Here is a 21,746-nt window from a genome sequence, read left to right as displayed (position 1 = left end):
AAAAATTTAGTTTGAAGTAAAATCAATTTATGAAATTTTTGTTAGATTAGATATATTTTTGTTTTCTTTTTAAGCTAATTATTTCAAGCATACTAAATTGGAGTTTTTCTTTATGATTGAGCTGTTGGAGAAGCATGATGAGCAAGTGCTGATTATGATCTATCAGAGGGAATATTTGTATTATTTGTACTATGAGTACTTCCAGTTTATTGAAGTGTTTAATTTTAGCCTTGGCTTTATTACTATTATAACTGTTATTATTATCTTTAATTTTCGTTAATATCATAGTTGTAGCCTGCAAATAAATCTATTTTGTTAAAATATTAATTAATATTCTTTACTTTTAAAACTGTATGAAATTGTATTTTAATTTTTATGAACAAATTATTTTCAAACATTTTAAAATTTAAAATCTAGAAATTTAACTCATTTTTTTTGTTTAAAGTGTTAAATATTTATTTTTAACTTTAATTCATTTTATTGAGAAATTTAAGAATATCCCTATTCAATCCATTTAATTGGAATTTCTAATTAAACTTATTATATCAATTTTCAAAATTAAAAAATATTTCTTACTCTACACAGAATTTTTTCTTAAGAGGATAGCATTTTATTAGATTAACTCTTCGTTTGTGTCTTCACCATCTGCTGATATTTATTATCTGTATTCGTAGTTTTCTTCTATAGCCTAATTAAAAATATTTATAAATCTAAAACGCTTTTTTTTAATTTTTTATCTACCTAAGGTACAAATGGAGCATCAATCTATCTATTTAAAAGTTTTTCCCAAGGGAAATTTTTGAGCCATGGATGCTATTTAACTTCTTCAGGTCCATTAACTCCTAAACGATTCATTGGCTTTCTTTGTATCATCTGCATTTTAATATTATTTTAAGTTTTTGTAAATATAATAATTATAAATCAACTTACTCTGTTAATAAAATCAGCTGCTTCAATTGACCATCCATCTGGTATTTCGTGTTTTTTTATTTAGACTTGTTTGGCTAAAATTTAATCTCTTATCTCTTTTCTATTTCTTCCTAAATATGGTCTCTTTTTAAAAAAATAATAAATGAATAAAACTTATTTTAAAAGTAAGAAAAATTAGTTATCATACACGACCCATCATAAACTCATATGCAATAACTCCTACTGCAAAATAATCAACAGCTATACCGTGATTCTATCTACACATAACTTCAGGAGCCATATATCCAGGTGTCCCTGATGTATCTTAAGAGTTCTCAGGTTTCCATACACGAGCTACTCCCAAGTCAGTGACCTTAACATATCCATCTGTATCTAAAACAAGATTTTCAGGCTTGATGTCCCTATGAATGACATTTCTTGTATGTAAATACTCTAATGCTACCATTATACATGCTACAAAAAACCCTTTTAAAAGCATAATAAATTATTAAAAGTGAAAATTTTATTATTAAATTACTAGTTTAATTCTCTCTAAATCTTCTATGACGCCCTATATGGAATCTCAAATCACCACCACTAACTAAATCCATCACTAAATATAAGTTGTCTCTATCTTAAAAAGCATAGTTCATGTTAACTAAAAACCTTTTTTATGTTTTATAATAATAATAATTTATATTCATATTAACTCATTAATCTTATTATTAAAAAAGGATTTTATTTTTTCAAAGAAAGAATTTTATTTACGGGTTTTTGAGCTAACTTAAAAGATGTCTTTCACTCATTACTGAATTTACACTTCTCTTTGTAATTATTCTATTTTATTTTTGTTTTATGTTTTAATGTTTAATATTAAAAATACAATTAATTTATCATACTTTGATTTTGACATTTCTTTCATAGCGTATGGTTTTTGATTTTTTTTGTGCTCTACTCTCCAAACCTATTTTTAAGTAAATTAACAAGTTCAAAATGAAAAAAGGATAATGAATAAATAATTACTTTTCCAAACCCTCCTTTTCCAATTACATATTGATAAGTAAATTGATTCTTGTTCATGTTTTAATCTAAAATTTTAAAATTAAATAAATGAAATTAGAATTTCAACTAGCATTTCCTAATTAATTTGTAAAAAATAAGTAGATAATTTGTGAATTTCTTAATTATTTTTACTTAAAATTTTAAAACAATTTTTGCAAATTCCAATAAAATATTAAGAAATTCTAACAAAAAATTAATGAGTAAGTTTTTAATTAATTAATTACGTGACCACCTAGTTATTGTACTGTCTAATTTAAAATTGTCGTAATTTGTTTAATTTGTGTTAGAATTTTGTATCTAACTCTAATTAGTTGGACTCATTATTGAACTTTTATTTTCAAGTCTCGAACTTTGCTTTCTTTCGTATTGAGGAGTTTATTAGAGTTAGTTTTAAGATGGATTTCTACTATGTCCTAATGATTATTAATAGTTTTATTGTATTTCTTTCATCATCATAAAATTCTAAGATTGAGACAAATGGGGCGAGTTCGCTTAGCTCAATTACATGTAATTCAAAAAGGGTGTATTCTTATACTTCTATAGCAGCTAGTATTACTCATATTTTTTCTATTCTACATTTTATGAGTTTTCATTTGAGTTATTAAATGTGCCCACGAAGCTACCAACAGAACCTTTACTACGGGTAGCAGAAAATGCAGCTTAGTGTTGGAGCTAAGAGGAATTCAAATTAGATTAGGAAGATTGCTTTGAAAGAAATCCTTATAATTAAACATTTTGAGGTGAAGGTGCTGCTTGCTAGAATGATTAATGACGTGAAATATTTACTGAATTTCCGAATTACTATATAGAAGAATTTTAAATTGATTAGTTGTGATGCAAATTTTATTAGCTAGAGTGCGAAATATTAGTGCTATCTACATTCCTAGCTGATTAATGTACTTATGTCTAATTCTAAGTTGTGTTTTATAAGTTCAATTATATCATTTTTGCCTTTATTTAAATAAAAATAATTTCTTTAATTACAACGAGCGCTCTTCAAAAAATTTATTAGACTTGATAAGCCAACCAACGTAGATAAGAAGACATAAAAAAATTAAAATAAAGATTCTAATAGTTTAATTTGAAAATGATAACAGAATTGCAAAAATATCAAACAAATCTTATTTACCTTGGATTAAACTTTCTTTGGGATAACGTTTGTGTTACTTAAAAAGAGTTTTTGTTTTTGCGAAGTTGAAAATGATGGGAATTTTACTGCTGTAGGACTTGCTTTGTTCATAATTTAGCTTGAATGGAGCAGAGAATCCTTAGACATCTAATTCATAGAAGAGGTAGGAGACTGTTTTCAATAAATAAAAATATGTATTAGCCATTGAAATATAGAATGTTAGATGAAATATTTTAATAGAAAATCAAGTAGATTATTACAATAATTTGGCTGCTTTGCAAATTTTAATATCCTTATTAACTAGTAGGTGATTATAACTGCTTTTCTTAATATTTAAAGTGATAAAGTTCTTTGAAATTGCGTAAATTAGGAGATATTTAATTCTAAAAACCAGGAGAATTCATTTCAGTCTATCAAGATTTTTATTTAAAATATTTTATTCTTTCGTTCAAGTGCTAAATTTTTAATCAATCTTAGAAAAAAATTCTTATCAGAAGCGCAATGAATAAATAATCTTATCCTTTTTTATAATAATTAACCACAAGTAATTCCCTCTTTATTATTATTTTGCAATCAATCAAAGCGAAAATAAAATGAGTATCAATGTTAAAAAGCTCCTAATATTCTAAATAATATTTTTTTCTAATGTTTTTCTTTATTTAATTAATGGTGCTATGTTTAATCTCTGTAAAAAGAACTGAAAATTTTTTTGTTCTTATTTTTTCTTATATAATTAGTTCTAAGTTGCCTTTATGCAATTATTAATGTAAAATTAAAAGCCTATACTATTATATTTTTTTTGAAAGAATTTCAGACAAGTTGAGATTTCTTTATTTTTTCTTCTTATAATGTTATTTCAGGGTTTTGGTCAATCCTTGATTGATGACTCTTTTTTATTTTGTTTTTCTGTTTATTGTTATTCAACTGCTCTGTTAAATTTGTTTTGTTATGTAAAGCTTTAATTTAAAAGTTCCTAATTTTTTTTTTTGCAAACTATCCTTATTATTACAAGTTATCCATACTATTTTCCTTCTCTAATATCTTTCTTTCATTTATAAATGTTTATATACTTAGTTTTTTATCATTCTTTGAATTCTAAATAAACTGATATAATTTTATGGCATAAATTAGAAATATCAAAGTAGACTCTTTGAGATAATAATACATATAGTATAGTACTATATAAAATATATTGTGAGATTAATTTTTCTCTTTTAGTTGATAGAGCCAATTCTATAATTAGCTATTTAAATTTTTTTCAGTAAATTATATTTTATAAAAAATTTACCTTAGGTTATCAGTCTGCTATTACTATTAATATTTTATCTTACTAAATTGAAAATTAAAATTTTTAAGATAATAATTATCAAAATTATGATACAACTAAAAAATTATAGAAAAATTAAACACAAATTACTATAGAACTGTATAACAAGTGCAATAAAAGAAATTTGGAATAGGATAAACCTACTTTAAAAAGGTTTTAAAATATAATTATAAAAATTTATAAATTAGAAAGAGTATTATTTGAATTTATGTTTAAAGTAATTTGAATCTTTCTTTTACTTTAAGTTTTAAATAAAAAATTTATTAAAAAAAAATTGAAATTCCAGATAAAAATAGACGAAATAATGGAATATTTTTTGATGAAATTTTTAATAATAAGCATAACTAAACCTAGAGCTTTTTACTCAATTAAGTTTAAATTATTTTAAAATTTCAATTTACTCTAAAATATTTGAAAAATGAAGATATTTTCTTCATACTTGAAAATATTTTTTTAATTTAGTTCAAATAGATATTTTGATCTAATTTCAATTTTAGAAATCGAATAGATTTTATAACAACACAAATTTTTTTGAATAGAAAATAGATATCAACAATTATTTCGAAAAATTAAAAAATTCTTTTTTGCATAGGCTTTTGTCTATCATAAAAATTGCTTTTTTACAATTGATTTAAAAAACATAAAAAATTAATAATTTTTTAGAATTTTCAAAATAAAATATTATTTTTTAAATAGAAGCAAATAATTTTTAAATAAAATATTATAAATTTTTTTTAAAAAAATGATGTTCTTTGAGATAAAAATAAATGAAATACTATCAGATTTTAAATAAGTATTTTTTTGTAAAATTTAAATTATTTTTAAAATATGAAGATTAAATAAAGAAATTAAAATATTTTCTTTTTATTGATAAATAATATTTATTTGAATTTAATTTTGAAGTAATTAGAATTTATTTAAAAAGATATAATTGAGATCTTTATTTAAATTCATAAGAAATAATTATTTATTTTTGAAACAAATTATGAATTAAAATTTATGTTTCTAATTATTTTATAGTCATTCATTTTATTCCTAATAAAAATAAATCATAAAACAAAAGAAATAAATAAATTATCATTTATTAGTGTTATTTACTTTTTAAGGGACTGTTAAAAATAGCTAAAATTACTGGAAAAAAATGAATATATTTGGCACACTCAAATAAACTAACGGTTAAATATATTAGCTTTCAAAGAAAATAAATATTATTGGAAGAGCTAATTCTTGTCATATTATTGTTAAAGTAAGTTAAATTAGCTTAAATAAGACCTTTTTAGGCTACATATCATTTTTTAAATTAGCATGCTAGCGCTTCAAAAGAACACTGCTTAATTGAATTTGATGAGAAAAACAGTGCTTTTTTAAAAGATTTAGAATCTCTTAATGGCACCTATTTGAATGACCAAAGATTAAAAAATGGATAATCTGTTTAAATATTTGATTAAGATGTTATTTAAGTTGGTTAAGGTATACAAATTTATCATAAAATATTTAATTAATATTTCAATTTATTCGAGCATATGATAATATTTTAAATACAGATTAGAATAAGTTCATTTTCTTTCAGTCAAAGGCTAATTAAGCAGCACTATAATAAAAGAGTTAAAATATAGGAGAATAAGTATTACGTGACGAAATTCCGAGAAAAGATAAAGATTTTAAGATTTCTGTAGTTGATTATTCCTTTAGAGATAATTCATTTTCTAAATAGCCATAGCAATAGCGTAATTTAGATTACACAAAACTTGCATCAACTAACTAATTTCTAAATAAAAAAAAGAAAAGAAAAGCTATTCTGTAAACTAGGTAGGTTCTTCTTATAATAATAATAATAATAGTAATAATTTAGGATCTACATAATTTGCAAATTAATCATATCAACATATTCATTAAGAATCACAATAATTAGGAAATTTTACTCCGAATTCTTATAACATCAAGCAACAAAAATTGGATAAATTAGAAGGAGTGAAATAAGAATTATATAATTAAAATATTGATCTTAATGATAAGCTACTGTAAAGAGAGGAGTAAATAATACGCTTAGAAAACGAAATCAAATTATTGAGAAACGAAAACGATGCAGTTGTTGAAGAAAACGATAAATTAAAGGCGAAATAAAAAGCACTTTAGTTGTATTCTTCTGAATTATAGAAATAAATAGATCTTTTAAATGAAGAAGTAAAGCAAAAAAATATCTAATTTGCTGATTTATCTGAATAAGATTGGACTAGAAAATTACAAGAAAACAATGTAGATTAAATTGTTATCAATCTTATCAAAGCATATATTTTAATTTTTGAAAATTACTATAGGTTGAAATTAAAAATTTGAGACAGCTTCTAACATAAAAAGATGCAGAAGTACAACAATTAAAGAAGAATATAAGCACTTATTTCTAGAATACAAGAGATATATAGTAAATTATTTTATATGATTGGCTATTCCATAAAAATATTATTTTAATGCAAATAATTAGATAAAATAATACTACGCTATTTTTGGAACACTAAGCTAAGGAATTAGCTGCCTGTAAGAAATAAGTAGCCAATTTAATAAATATTACTATTTAATAGCTTTTTATGAAAAATTTATAAAGGTATTAGAATATGAGAATAGAAATAACGAATGCTCAAGAAGGTGGACTTCACTGCTTTAGGAAAATTCTGATAAAGATGATAAAATTAAAGGTTTAAAATTGCAATTAAGTAGATAAATAGAGACGATGTAAACCCTTTACTCTGATTTTGACAGAAAAATTAATGAATATAATACTAAATTACAAAGAGTAAAGTGTTATTTATATGTTTTGTAATCTAAAGTATATGCTTTAATTAGGTATTTGATGAACATGAAGATATTGGAGATAAGTAAAGAGATGCAGCCGAGTTTTTGGTTTAATAAGTTGCATTCATGTAAGAAGAAAGAAAAAATTTAGCTGTTGAGAACGAAAACTTGCATACTTAAATTTAAGAATTGATTTCAGAAGTTGAAAAAATGAAGTAGGAACTAGAGAATTATGCAGTACTTTTTGACGTTAGTGTTATGGATTTGTCATCTAACAAAGCAAATCAAGGTAACATCATTTCTAAATTAAAAAACAGAATAGATGAATTTGAAGATCTTATAAATGAGACTAAGTAAAAAGGTAAAATTTAATTTGATTTTTTAAAATTAGCTTAATTTTATGTGTTAAAAAAGAGAGTGTAGGTAAATTGATAGAATTATAGGACTTATTTGAAGAAATAGAGAAGAAATTAGATAGAGAAAGAATAATTAATGACGAACTGAATAAACAGTTGAAAACATTGTAATTAACTAATAAATCAGAATCAATAAACGAATAAAATTGCATTGATTTCTTTTCTAATCTTCTAGATGAAAAGGATAAAAAAATATAAATTCTAGCAAATTAAGTAGAGTAATTTTAGGTAAAAATAAAGATAATTTATTAATTTTCATTAAATTTAAAAATTATTTTTAAATTTATAAGATGAAAGAAAAGCAGTACAACGAAAGAATTGAAGATTTAAATAACAATCTTATGCTCACAAACAAAAATTTTAATGGTAATTAGTTATTAATGAATTAATATATATTTAATTTATTTTACATTTATTTTAAGAATATAAAAATAAAAATGAGAGAATGGCTGAGATAATGCAGCAAAATAGATAAGCTGGCAGCTCTATCACAGCTTAATTTGGTGTATAAAACTATCCATAAAATATAATTTCAAATGAAAGAGTTCAAGGTAACTAATTTTTACATTCTTTTAACCAAATTAAAAAATTAATAATTAATTAATTAATTAATTTAATAAATTAATTAGAGAAACTTTAATCTGATGCTAGAATATATAAAGCTTCTTATAATGATTACGAATGAGTTGATGAATGATTCAATGAAATATATTATTAAATAAATAGTATTTTATTTCTAAATAATAAAAAAAGGTTAAATTTTGATACTGTAAAAAAATAAATATATTAAATTATAAGAGTTTTGTTTATTTTTTAAATAATCTAAATTATATGCAATATGAACTTAATATTTAAAATTCTTTTATATATTCAGTTAACTAACTATAAAATAATTTATTTATTTATTTATTTTATTGGTTTTTTTCATTACTTTCTAAAAAGTAAATCTGAAGCCAAAAATTACTTTTTCAAAGAAGGATAAACATTTATTATTGAAACAGGAATGAGATTGAGCATACCTCTTGTTTTCCAAATTTGATTGTTCAGCATTAACAAAAAGGGTTTTATCATGAAAATAATTATTAATAAGATAGTTAAAATGCAGGCCACAAATAGTATTATTGCATATTATGTATAAGCTTTTAGATAATCTTAGAAAGCATTATATAAGATTTTGTTATTTTAAGTAAGGCACTTAATTATATACTTTGAAGAATCTTCAAGGGATAGATAATAGTTATCAGCAACCACATTTATAGCTGCCTACGTTGATGCATCTGAATCTTCAAAAGTTTGTAATGTATCTCTCAAAGCTATAAATTTATAAAATATTGAATTGAAAACAAAAAATATAAAGAAAATTTACTTTCTAAATATGAAACTATTCCTGACCTTAAACCTCTTTTGTTAACACCTTAATTTCATCAAAATATAATATTTAAAAGTTATTAATGGCTATATACTATAAAAGCACGGTAAATATATACTCAAATTATTTTTATTCTATTAATAACTATTTATGGAATAAAAAATTAAGTAAATTTTACCATTAAAGTCATTTTCGCAGTTAGTTTTCTCTTCATCAGTTATGTCTGTCATGTAATAACAAAAGTTATAAGAATCTCTCTTAATGTATTCAGTTCTATAAGTATCTAGTTATGAAGGATAGGTCCAATAAAAGCTTGAAAGCATATTTTTTTCATTTAAATAACTTGTAAAAGTAACATTAAAAGTTAAATAAGTCCTACTTTTATCAATACTATATTTAAAATACATTGCCTCAATAAATAACGTTCCATATTCCCTTTTTTAATAGATATTAAAATTTTTAAATCAATATTTATTTATTTATGTAAATAATTTACGAAAGATTAATCGGTCTATACGAAGAATACATGTAATGAGTTAAAATGTTATTGCTATATTGTTGATAAAGTAATTGGAGATAGTATGAAATAAAGTATAATGAAATAAAGAAAGAAGCAATAAATAATTGCTTCAGAAGCATAAAAGAGTCTCTTTCTCCTTTTTGATTTAAAAATTTTGATACTCTATTTATTTCTAATTCTTGATTTTCTTCATTCATGCTTTTATCAATCTGTTACTAAATTTAATTTAAATTTTTATCATCTTGGTTGAATTATTAATTTTTTTAATTTAAAAAAATCATTTCATTTAGTGTCATATCATCATTTCTTCTTGATACTGTAGGAATTAACTAAGAGTTAAATGTTAGATTTGGACTTTCACCATATACTACACCAGCTAACTTGGGTGTGTTGGCATTGAGTTTTGAATTTGCGTGCATTAAATTCTGATTAGATTCTTAAAATATACTGATCTCTTTATTTCTTTACTTTTCTAGCCAGTTATTATTCTATCCATCAACTTATTTAGAGTTAGGCTCATCTAATAACAGCTCTCTAAAATAAATTTCTCCATCTATGTTTTATTTATTAAATTTTATGATAAATACATCACACTGATTCGCTAAATTGTAAATTTCATTCATGGGAATATAGCTAAATAAAGAGACAACAGTGATATTTCCTTTTATTATTTGATTGCCTACATAAGTAATGAAGCAAAAAGTTATGAATATTATAACCAATTATGTCACAAATACAAAAAGATTAAATGAACCTTAATTTGAGTTTAAATTTATATAATAGTAATAGAATGTGAAAGCCTTGTTTTTCGCCTACTCGAATAGCTCATAAACTCCATTTTATTTAACATAATAAAAGCTTATTTGAGTTGGATTAGTGTAACTACTTGTAGAACTGTTTGTCTATTTCAGAAAATAAAAATTTTTACTAAATTCAATTTAAAAATTGATAAAAGAAAGAAGTTTATTTGATGATTACGCAAAAAGAATCCAAAGTTGCATTCACTAAATTAGAGCTAGAAGTAATAAATTTAAATATTGAATCAGTATATTACTCGTACTGTTAAACCATAGTTCCATTTGAAAGCATATTAGCCATACTAAAATTTTGATTTGCATTATAAAGGTCATAACCTGCTAGGCTATTCATTTGCAAAGATGATGATATTACTTGAAATTAATTTAGCTAAAGAGAGTTGATACTTTGACTAAGCTATTTTAATTGGATTAATATTACAATAAAATCAAAACTACTTTATTAATAAATAATACATTTTATCTATACCACGTTTCTTGCTAAAAGTGGGAATTTCCAGGTATCGGAGATCTTAGTTAACTGTTAAATAAATAAAAAAATGAGTAAATTAATAAAAATGATGTTTTAAAAAAATTTATTTACTTAGCAACAAGCCAAATTTATCTAGCCCAATAAGTAGCTTAAGTTATATATAAAGGTGTTAAATAAGAGTACTTAATTCCATCTACTGCATATCCATTATACTAAATATATTATAAATTCAGATACAATTTATAAGAAGAAAGAGCAATGAGCAATAATGTAGACAAGACTAAAATTCTAATTAGTAAGATTAAGATTTTTGGCATTCTTTTCTCTTATATGAGTTATTTGAAATCTTAATTTTCATCTTCTTACTATTCTTCATCTTCTCTATAAGACATACTTTATTTTTTATATTACTAATTTTCCTCATAATCTTCATTTTTCAATGTTTCTTCATTTTTATTTTATATTTTTCGATTTTTTACCTTTTTTAAGAATTTTTTTTCTAAAAAAATATTTAAATAAAAAGTTTTTTTTACTGATTGAAACTTCTATGTACTATTCATTTACTTAGCATTCTCAATAATTTTTGTGTTCTCATTAGATTATTAATTTTAATTTTAAAGGTCTTATTCAGTTTCGTGAAATTTGATAAATCTTAATGTACATCCTTTTTCAATAAAATAATCTTCAATAAAGTAGCATCTTATTTAACATTTTCTATATTTTGAAATATTATTTTAAGTTTGCATGGTATCTTCTTGCTCATCAAATGTTTCTTCAAGTATAACCTTAGTATTACTGTTATTTTTATTCCCACTTATTTAATGGAAGCTAGCTATTTCTTCAGTTGTTATTGCATTGTTAGAGTCTTAAATATTAGCATTCGAGTCTTCATAATCTATTTAATCAATAGACATATTTTTAATTTAAGTTGAATCTATTTGAATATCAACTCCCTCAATAGGCTATTCTATCAGCTATGTAATAGTAAATGGATCATTAATTTAAGGCATTATTAAATCTATTTCAATATCCTTTGCACCCATTTACTTTTAATTTCTTGAAAAAATACCAAAGTCTTAGAAACAATTTTTGCAAGATTAGATGATTTCTAGAGTATCAATTCTATTTTTAAAAAAATGTTTAGACTTTGAAAAAAAAAAGATTATTTACCTATAAATCAAATAATAAAATTTTTTATTACTAGAATAAGTTTATGGACTTAAACTAGTTTCTTCATACATAATTCCAGATATTTAAATTCCATTATTAAATTCAGGAATTACTTTCAGTAAAAGGTTGGTAGGAACTAGATTACCTTTTTTATTTACTGCTGGGACAATACGAAAGTTTTAAGTAAATGCTGACTATGATGTTTAAATGAATCTATTCATTAAGTTGCTATGCTTTTTAGAAATCAAAGGAGGCATTAGCATTGAAACATTCTTTTGTAGCAAATCTTACTTTGAAAAGCCTAAAAAGCTTTAAATTAATTTTAGATTGTTAATATTATTTTGAATTTTTTTAATAATTACTTTTGCAAATATTGGTTACTGTAAATGATTTCTCCCATTCTTTCTGAATCAGCAAATGCTATAACAATTGAATTTTTACTGTTTTCATTTTGGAAAAATTTTTGGTTATTCAGTTAAATTTTGGAGCTATTCTATTGCTTAAAAAGTTACTCTGCTTTTTAAAGCACTTTGCTGCTATTTTCAGTGTCATGAGTTATTTCATTTAAATATTAACCATAAAAGTAGAGTAAGTTGATATTATTTTGGTTTTAAAGAGTTAAATCATTGAACATTTAGCATAAAGAATAATTTTGGTCATCTAAAACTTTACTTATCTTTTAGAGTTTGCTAATATTTGGTGTAATTTCTTCTAACTCTTTCCAAAATAATTTATGTTCTTTGGCAGCCTTAATAACCTAATCCTAAAAGAAGTCAAAATCTCGATTGAAGTTTACATATTAATTAATAATGAGATCTTCATTGTCATTATGTATTTGTAAAGATTGCATATTTTCACTCATTGACTCTTCTAAAATTTTCTCTTATCTAAAAATACAAAACAGTTCAATTATTGAAATATTATTACTTACTTTAGCAATCTTTGATTTATAAATAGAAAATGTTTTATTGTTTAATTTTTCAGCTAGCAAATAGCTATAGCAAATTTAAAGTCCTGGAGATTTGGGGTATGCAACGATAGCTTCATTAAGTAAATTTGACAAAAACGAAAACCATCTATTTTGGTAATTCAAATTCAAGATTTAAATGTCGTTTACTGTTTGAGGCTTTTCTGTCTAATTAGTTGCTTCAATAATTTGTTATTCAGAGTTTCTGTAGTTGTTGTTATTCTTGGGTAGAAGGTTATTAGATTTCTAACTTGATCTTTTTCTTTTATCATTTATTAGCTTCTCTTTTCTTCTTTGTAATGGTAATGCTTCTTCTCCTTCTTCACCATCTTGAATAATAGAATATTCTTCAACTATTCTACAACAGCAATCTTAAATACCCTTTTTACAAACCCTCAAATGATGTTTTAATATTCCTTCCAATTAAAGTTATGACTATTCGTTTTTTTCATCTTTTATTAAAGTAACTAATAAGTTTAAAAAGATAAAATACTCTTTCACAGTTTTTTAGTACGTTAAGCAAGATGATAAAGTATATTAATTTCTCAGCTTATCTAAGGAAAACATTGCTAATACAAAAAACGGTGAAGCAAGAAATACATATAAAAGTGAAATTGAATCACTGCCTATAATTTAGCAAAGAAAGCAACTAAACATAATCCATAAAGCAAAATATTAGCTAGATTTATTAAATAAATTGACTAATGAATTATAATAACCAGGATCGAAAAAGCTGTAGCCCACTTTAAGAATCATTGTTAACAATAGAGCTATTACAACAATATTACCACTAGTTTGAGTTTTATCTAAAGCGACAATAACTGGAGGTATCATTTTAAATCCTTTTATTAATTTAAAAGTAAAATAAATTTTATAAATTTGAAAAAAAAGATCTCTACCTATATTAATCAAATTAAAGAGACAAAAAGGACGTGCAAAGCATAACTTAGAAAATAAATTTAAATCAACTTAAAAGAAAGCAAATAATGCTGTTGTGGAGATTAATATAACAGCACCTAATACAGAAAAGACCAAATGAAGAAAGTAAATTCCTTAAAAGCAGGTCATATTAGGATTAGCGCAAATAACCATACCGACAAAGCTGTTATATAAAGGCAAAAATAATATTGTATTCAGTAAAATTCCATACATACTTATAATTTTGAGCAGGTTTATATAAATTGGAGACTTTGTTTTTGATTTCTTCTAACTTAAGTAGCAGGCTGTTATAATTAAGCACACCATAAATATACAGATACCTAAGCTTATGTAGCTAACTCCAAGAAATAGCTATATAATTAATTATTTTGAATACATTAAATCAATAGATGAAAAAGGATATGAATTACAATTTAGCTAGAATTTTAGACAACATAGTTTGTTGATGTGAATTCTAAAGCAGTTTATATTAGCTAGACGCCTGTATTACTCCATAGCTAAGTATAGCTTTTATGAAAAGAAAACTAAAGTATTTGCACATATTCTAATGCCTTTAAAATTCCAAACACAAATGGCTAAATAGGTAAAACTTAATATGAGTCATGAATCATCTCAAACAAACAACTTTATATTTTTTTGAAATGCTATATTTTACCTTTGCTCTCTTATTCAACATAAACCTATAAATTGCTGGATTAAGACAACATTTCCCTGTTCTTATTATGTATCTTTATCTTTTTTTATCAAGCTATTAATTAATTATCTTTTGAATTTTGTTGATTTTATTTTATTTTTTTGAAAGTATTAAATTTTTAAGCAAAAAAAAAATATATGTTTTTTATTTGAATGATTTTAAAAGTAGAAGTAGAACAAACAATATAAAATATAAGAATAAAAATTCATCAATTTTTTTAAATTGTATTTATCATAAAAATTCAAATGATTACTAATTATTTAAACATAATTAATATATTTAAATTTTTTCATTCAAATTAATTACTACTTAATATACAAAAAGTATGCATTACCATTTAATAAAAATAAATCATCTAAGTTAATTTTATTTAAATTAGAAATACTCGGTCTTCGTAAATCAAAAAAAGTATATTTTTAATTAATTTCACTTTACTGCCCTTAGAATGTCACCAGAAATAAATGCATTCTTAAGGGAATCATGCTTGGTTATTACATCTATCGGGATCATATTTAACATTCCTTTTGTCCTCCAAATTTTATTACTTAAACTTCTCAAATAAGGTAACCATATTAAGAAGAAAATAATTATAGTCACAGTAATAAAAATTGATAATATTATTATTTCAATATTTTGTGTCTATGTAAGCAAGCTGGAAAAGTTATTCACCATTAAGGCATTGGTAGAAAGCATGCTTGGCTGCATATACTATAAAGACTTTTAAAATGAAACAAGTTTATCACTGTTTAAGTATGCTATTTATGTTTTTAAATTTTTATCACTGTCAGATCCTAGCTTTGAAGAAAAATCAACAATGTAATCTCTAATACCTTTTTGTAATAATAAAAGTTATAAGCATAAAAGACAATTTGATTAATTACCTTCTATTAAAGAAACTATAGAGGTTTGTAGACCCTTTGACAAAATACCTATTTTTAAAAAATTTTTATATAAATTTAAATTAAATAAATTATTTTATTTACCATTTTAAATTGTTTCGCAATCTTAAGAATTAAATGAACTGTTAGTTGAACATATATCTCCATATTCTGTAGCGTTATACTAATTTAAATATGAGCTAAAAGCAGATGGAAAGCTTTATTATCCTGAGCTTGATATTTACTTTGAAATATCATATACTAAAGAAGTGTAGTATGCTCTAAGATCAGTTTCATTTTTATAGCTAATTGGTTTCATCATAACAATTTATTCTATAGCAAACAAAAGCACATATCTAATAAAATTAATATAATTTTTATTCATTAAAAAGTAATATTAAATTTCTTTAAAAAAACTTTAATGTAATTTTGAATTTTAAACAAACAGCCAATATGATAAATAGAATTCATAAAAGTGTATAAATAAATAATAAATAAATAGGTAAATAAATACTCTGTATATGTGGGACGTAAAGAAATAATCATCTGATGATTATAAAGATGGTTGATTGATGAAAGATAATTTTGCTCTAGAACAAATCTTACTATGAAATAGATTATAAAAATGACTGCTAAGAGAGAGAATTTTATGATGACATATTTTTTGTTGTTATCTGTCTAGTTAAGTAATTTTGCGCTTCTCATACTCTCGAATTCTTCTAATTCTTATGCTTCCTTTTCATGTTGTTCCTACTGTTTTTTATGAGATGAGGGCTAAGGATTTTTGTTTCTGTCTGTTTTCGATTTGTCAATAAACTAATTAACTACACTGCTATTTTAATCAACTTATGAAGCATTTTGATTTTTTTTAGCATACATATTATTTTGGGCTTAATTTTCTATTTAAGAGTTATCCAAGTTATCTTCACCATTCAATTCATAAATTCCTGCACCTTCACCTTAGTTCCTTAATTTTGAAGTTGGAGATCCTTCATCGTTTCTATTATCGTTATTAGTTTCATTTTCATCATCTTGATTTCCTAAATTATTAGCACGTTTATTTTAATGATTTGACTCATCTTCATCATTATGTCCATCATTGGCTTCTAAAGACAGAAAATCTTTAATAAATTATTCGCACCTATTTGCCAATTCCTTAATTTCTTCTAGAGGTATATATCCAAATAAAGAAAGAACTTTATTATTTGTCTTAATCACAGAAAAGACGATTGGAATTAGAATTACTTGAGTAATAACTAAAATCAATAAAGCCACTATCATTATTATTAAAAATGTTGTACTATATTTTTGTATGAGATCTTAGTAAAAGTTGTAATAAGTTGTAACTTAGCCAAATGCAGAATCTCTAAAAATAGCAATTCCATTCTCTCTAACGAAATAGAAATATATTTAGGTAGATTTTACATAAGATCCACTTGATAGGGGTTATGGCTAGTATTTATAAGATAAATATTAAAAAAAAATATTTAATCTAGTTTTATTAAATAACTCAGAATAAATTCAATAAGTAAGTTATTATTTGATTGTTAGATTATCTTTGTAAACTACCAAAAATAAATTTCAATATAAATTACTATAAAATCTTCCAAAGTTGAATTTTTGAGAGCAGAACCACCTGTAATAAACTAAAAGATTGCTGTTGAAAATGTTTTTTATTCAATCTCAGTTTAACCTGTTTGCTGCAAAACAGTGAAATCTAAAACGGGATCTGGGGAAGGACTGCTTTGCCTGTTTTACATCTTTATTTCATCTCTAACAACACTGAAGACAGTATCTTACAAACTTTAGACATTTTGATCTATCTGTATAATATAAATTTTTATTTTTTAATTTAGATTGAAGTAATATTAAATTAAAAAATAATTAATTAGTTACATCATCTCTCAGCTGTGATTCTGAATTGAATTATTAGTTTTAAGATAGCATAGAACTTTTTAATAAATTTTTTTTTAGTCATAAATAAAATAAAAAAATAAAAAGTTACTTTCCTACAAGCCAAAGAAGACGTGTATAGTAATTTACTTGTTCTATAAAACTAATTTGAATTGTAGAATCATTTATAGCATTCACTCCTTCTTAAATATCTGATTGTTATTGAATTTTAAGGACAAGGGTAACAATAGCCAAAGTCATTAAAATGATCAATAACAATAAAACTGTTCTTTTGAGTATTAAGATAGATTTAGGTTCTGTTTTTTCACTTATCATTTATTTGAAATCCTTTAAATGTCTAAGATCTTCTGCAACAGAAGCACCTGATATATTAGATCCTTCATCATCTCCTGCATCTTAATTCTAACTTTCTTCATGCTTTATTAAATAATTTTGTTAATTGTTTATAAATAAAAATAAACAAATATCTTACAAATCCTTAATAATTATTTTGAGTCCTTTTTGATTACTCAATATTTTTTTTTGAATAATTATTATCTTCAACTTATTATTTGCTTTACAACTGCTAATCTAATTGGTCTGTATTTAGCTCTTATTCAGTAAATTTAATTATTTTTATTCTTAAATTTTCCCCTAAATCAAGTTCATCCAGTAAATGAACCTTAATGTTTGCTTATCTATATTTAATTTTTCTTCTTGTAATTTATTAAATTTTTTATTCTTATTCTTGCTACTCTTAATTATAATCTTAATTATCATTTTGATTCTGTTAAGGATTTGTTGTTATGGCGTTGTCATCTGAATTTTTTTAATTAAATTTTTATTGAACTTAATCTTAAAATTCATCATCCATCAAGCTATCTTATTCATCTTCTATCAAGAAATTTTGTTAAACGTAAGTAGTGTCAATAGTCAAAGTGACTCCATGAACAGATTTTAATTCATCTGCATTTTTAGGATCCACTATGCCAGGTATTATAGAATCAATTGTAAATTCTGGAGCATTTGAAGTATTTCCATACATTAATGAAGCTGGTATACCAAAGTTAGTATAGCATGATTCAGATATACCTTGGATTTAATAAGAATCCTCTCTATTGATAAAAAATGGATATTTATTATATATATAAATCAATTAATTTAAATCTTACCTAAATATTAAATAATGAATATCTTCATCATGCTCGTATTACCCTTTTTGTGAATGACTTTCTACTTCTTTTAAAAAGCCAACAATCTAAATACCACTATCAAGATTAGGTAAAACTTTTATCATAATTGTGCATGGTATCAAATATCCTTTTTTATGAAGGCAAAAAATGAATCTCTCATGACCAATCAGATTTGACTAAGAAGTGTCAAAAAATCTTCTCATGAATTTGTCATGCATATCACCCACTACTTTAGGCATAATCCTACTGACATTCTAATCTATAATTTCGTTCTTTTTAAATCCTAAAAGTCTTTTTTTTCATATAATAATAAGTGAATAAGAATAAGCAATAGCTTAAATATTTTTAATTCAACTTAAAAAACTTTAATTAATTTAATAAAATAAACAAAAAATCAAATGTTTTTAGAAATAAAAAATCAATATCTAATTTAAATCTGAAAACCATTTAAAATTAAATATTTTAATTGTTAAAGTTTACCTCATTGTTTCGTTGTTAGTATTTGATATTGTTCCTACTGAATTGAGGTTGCCAGAAACAGTAATTATGCAAGTGTTAGAATTTTCTCCATACTTGATCTTATCTGAATCTACAAATTGCTTATTTGCTTAATTGCTTTTGCTAACATACTCAGCTTTCTCAATCACTTTCGTGCCTTCTTAGTCATCATGAACTATTTCTTTTAAAAAATTTCCATAAATTTCTAAGCATTTGATGTGATTTTGATTGATTTCCTAGAGCTAGTTATACAAATCAGTGACTTAATCAACTGTATTTGTAATTTTAGAACCAAGAGATAGTATTTTTTGAATGTCAGGGGTATCTTCTAATAGTTTACTCCAAAATTCTAAATGAAGCATAACAGATTTTTCAATAGAGTTTAAGAAAATTACAAACTTATTTTGAAAATTCACAATAGAGTTTACTTCAATGCCTTTACTTTCTTATGTCCTAACATCATTTTCAACCATTTCCTCTTCTATAATATGCTTATATCTATATATTGAGAATTCCTCTTAGAAATTCGGTTTGCACTCACCTATGTTTAGGCATATAAAATTAAACAAAAATATTTCAATTCAAATTTTACAAGCAAACATGAGAGCAAACAAAGATTTGAATTTATTTTAAAGCTTCCCTTGCAAAATATATGCATGCAATAAATGCAATTTAGCGCTCTTAGGGAATCTATCTATAGCATCTGCTATTATGCTTCTCAAAAATAGATACCAGTTTTTAGTTTTTTGATTAGATTCACCATAATTAAGTGTTTAGGCATTTAAGTTACCCTCTTCGTCATCATCTTCTTTCATTGAGCTAAAGGTTCTGCAAAAACATTAGTCTGAAGCCTTATTACAATATTTTATATGATATTTTAAAACACCTTCCAATTAAATGCTTGGGTATGCTTAATCTCTAGACTCAATTAAATTCAATAGAATATTTATGTAGTTTTCAATTTCTAAGTCCTTTTTAAAATTTTTTATCTATTTAGTCATGTATGAATTATTTCTTTTAACCAATATCATCTAGTAAACAACACATATGAAAGGTAGTGTAATAAACATATAAAACATACCCACTATTGCATTACTCAAAACACCACTAATTAGACTTCCAACGCATATCCAAAATATGCTTACTTCTAATATTCCTATCAAAGACTCTACGCTTCTATTATACATAGGACAAGACAAATACCTTTAAACAAGTAAAATTAGTATAAATATCATTAACCCTATAACAAAAGGTTCTCCAAGTGACCCGTTTTTGTCAAGTGATGTGTAAAGTGGTAGGATAGCTTTTATTACTATAATTATAAAATAAAGTTTATGTAAAATAATAATTATTATTTTATGAAATTGCATAGAAATAATTTTATAAAAACAGAAACTTTGTATTCTCGATAAAATGATTAGCTGTTTCCTTAAGCAAAAAAAATTAAATTGGTATGTTAAATTTTTTAATAATAAGAAATAAAAAATTCATCCTTATTTTATGATTTTAGAAAATTAATAATACTATTTGCTTGCTTGTTTTTGTTTCATATTTTTTAAAATTGTATAAATAATATTAAAAATTTTATTGAAAAAATAAATAATTTGATAGCATTTTAGCATACATGAGTTTAATTAATAATAATTGTGATATTTTAAAAATATTAGTAGAATAAGTAGAAGTATTGGAAATGAATTAATTTACCTAATTTTATGAAATTAATCTTATTTTATGGAGCTGCAAAAGGGAGATGAGAGCATGGATTTAAGTCTATAAAAAGCTGAATGTACAATATAGTTTAAGCTAGCAAAAGAATCAATGATAATATTGCTATTGAAAAGTGAACAAAAAATAGACCTGAATAACAGTTCATATTAGTGTCAGTACAGTATATCACGGAGATAGAAGCATTAAAGAAAGGTAAAAATCCTACTGTCGTTAGCAATATAGCATAAAGAGAAAGTAATTTGATACAATACAATGAGAAAGTAGTAGATTTTTGCTACTTCTTATTAAGTTTTAAGAGGAGATATAATAGGACTACAGTAGTGATTAACTAAATTGCAAATGTGATATAGAGCAAAGGGATCAAAAGCTTAATAATAAAATAGTTTAAATTAATAAACAATTTTTTGAAAATATTTTAATTTTTATCAAATTAGTTTCTGAAGAGCTTGGCAGTTTTGATATATATAATAAATTTTAATACAAATAAAATAATAAAATGCATTATGTATTTAATGAACGATTCCCAAATTGATTAATAAAGTATTTAATTACTGATGAAGAACCTTCTACAATTAATCCATTAAATTGAAAATATTCCAAAGCCTTTTAGAAATTTGTAGTAGCTGAAGAGTTCCACAGAAAACTATAAGAAGGGTAAATAGCGTAGTATGCTATTTAAATGGCTTCAACAAATAGAAATATCTTATAAACGAAAACAGATATGGAGCATGATTAAAGAAGTTCATTCATCAAACAAAAAAAGTTCTATTTAATCTTGTTCTCAAATTCTGACCATTTTGATTCCTCAAAGCTACCTTTATTATCTAACATCACCTATCTTGCTATCTATTTTTTATTAACTCACAACACTTTTTACTTTTATATTTATAATTGTTGATATTTATTGTTGTTTTTTTAATTGTATTAATTCAGTTAAAATCAACTCTATTATTAACAACTCTCTATCCAACTCTGTA

The 21,746-nt window shown here is 23.6% G+C and overlaps 4 protein-coding genes across 4 annotated transcripts; 1 reads left to right on the top strand and 3 right to left on the bottom strand. All coding sequences in view use genetic code 6, as the record gives it.

Annotated features, from left to right (window-relative positions):
* Positions 1-83: 83 nt before the first annotated feature.
* On the bottom strand, positions 84-3,504 carry TTHERM_00773480 (Serine/Threonine kinase domain protein; the record flags this gene model as incomplete). Its single annotated transcript, XM_001031601.2, has 12 exons — positions 84-307; positions 577-688; positions 742-873; positions 931-1,053; positions 1,118-1,395; positions 1,448-1,575; positions 1,678-1,746; positions 1,809-1,873; positions 1,933-1,997; positions 2,196-2,922; positions 3,101-3,271; positions 3,361-3,504. 12 exons carry the CDS (start codon positions 3,502-3,504, stop codon positions 84-86), a joined length of 2,238 nt encoding a protein of 745 aa, XP_001031601.2.
* A 1,983-nt stretch (positions 3,505-5,487) lies between these two features.
* Positions 5,488-8,318, top strand: TTHERM_00773470 (FHA domain protein; the record flags this gene model as incomplete). The annotated part of the gene is made up of 12 exons (XM_001031600.2): positions 5,488-5,673; positions 5,732-5,897; positions 5,972-6,154; positions 6,211-6,683; positions 6,746-6,849; positions 6,910-6,973; positions 7,030-7,218; positions 7,269-7,578; positions 7,632-7,861; positions 7,924-7,999; positions 8,056-8,184; positions 8,263-8,318. Exons 1-12 carry the CDS (start codon positions 5,569-5,571, stop codon positions 8,316-8,318), a joined length of 2,085 nt encoding a protein of 694 aa, XP_001031600.2. The 5' UTR covers positions 5,488-5,568.
* A 239-nt stretch (positions 8,319-8,557) lies between these two features.
* On the bottom strand, positions 8,558-14,380 carry TTHERM_000773469 (PAS domain S-box protein; the record flags this gene model as incomplete). The annotated part of the gene is made up of 11 exons (XM_012799594.1): positions 8,558-8,946; positions 9,000-9,047; positions 9,181-9,437; positions 9,499-10,424; positions 10,501-10,734; positions 10,794-10,857; positions 10,921-11,288; positions 11,343-11,931; positions 11,980-12,288; positions 12,342-13,788; positions 13,846-14,380. 11 exons carry the CDS (start codon positions 14,378-14,380, stop codon positions 8,558-8,560), a joined length of 5,166 nt encoding a protein of 1,721 aa, XP_012655048.1.
* Positions 14,381-14,849: 469 nt separating this feature from the next.
* On the bottom strand, positions 14,850-21,699 carry TTHERM_00773460 (PAS domain S-box protein). The gene is made up of 13 exons (XM_001031599.2): positions 21,322-21,699; positions 20,746-21,136; positions 19,634-20,353; positions 19,024-19,582; positions 18,523-18,834; positions 17,844-18,465; positions 17,463-17,788; positions 17,354-17,408; positions 17,053-17,280; positions 15,972-16,909; positions 15,563-15,813; positions 15,461-15,508; positions 14,850-15,409 (listed from the first exon to the last, which is right to left on the bottom strand). Exons 1-13 carry the CDS (start codon positions 21,598-21,600, stop codon positions 15,006-15,008), a joined length of 5,133 nt encoding a protein of 1,710 aa, XP_001031599.2. The 5' UTR covers positions 21,601-21,699; the 3' UTR covers positions 14,850-15,005.
* Positions 21,700-21,746: the final 47 nt, after the last annotated feature.

This window comes from Tetrahymena thermophila, assembly GCF_000189635.1.
Source record: "Tetrahymena thermophila SB210 genomic scaffold scf_8254449, whole genome shotgun sequence".
NCBI lineage: Eukaryota > Ciliophora > Oligohymenophorea > Hymenostomatida > Tetrahymenidae > Tetrahymena > Tetrahymena thermophila.
The sequence above is the reverse complement of the archived record's forward strand: the minus strand, read 5'-3'. Positions and strand labels throughout refer to the sequence as shown.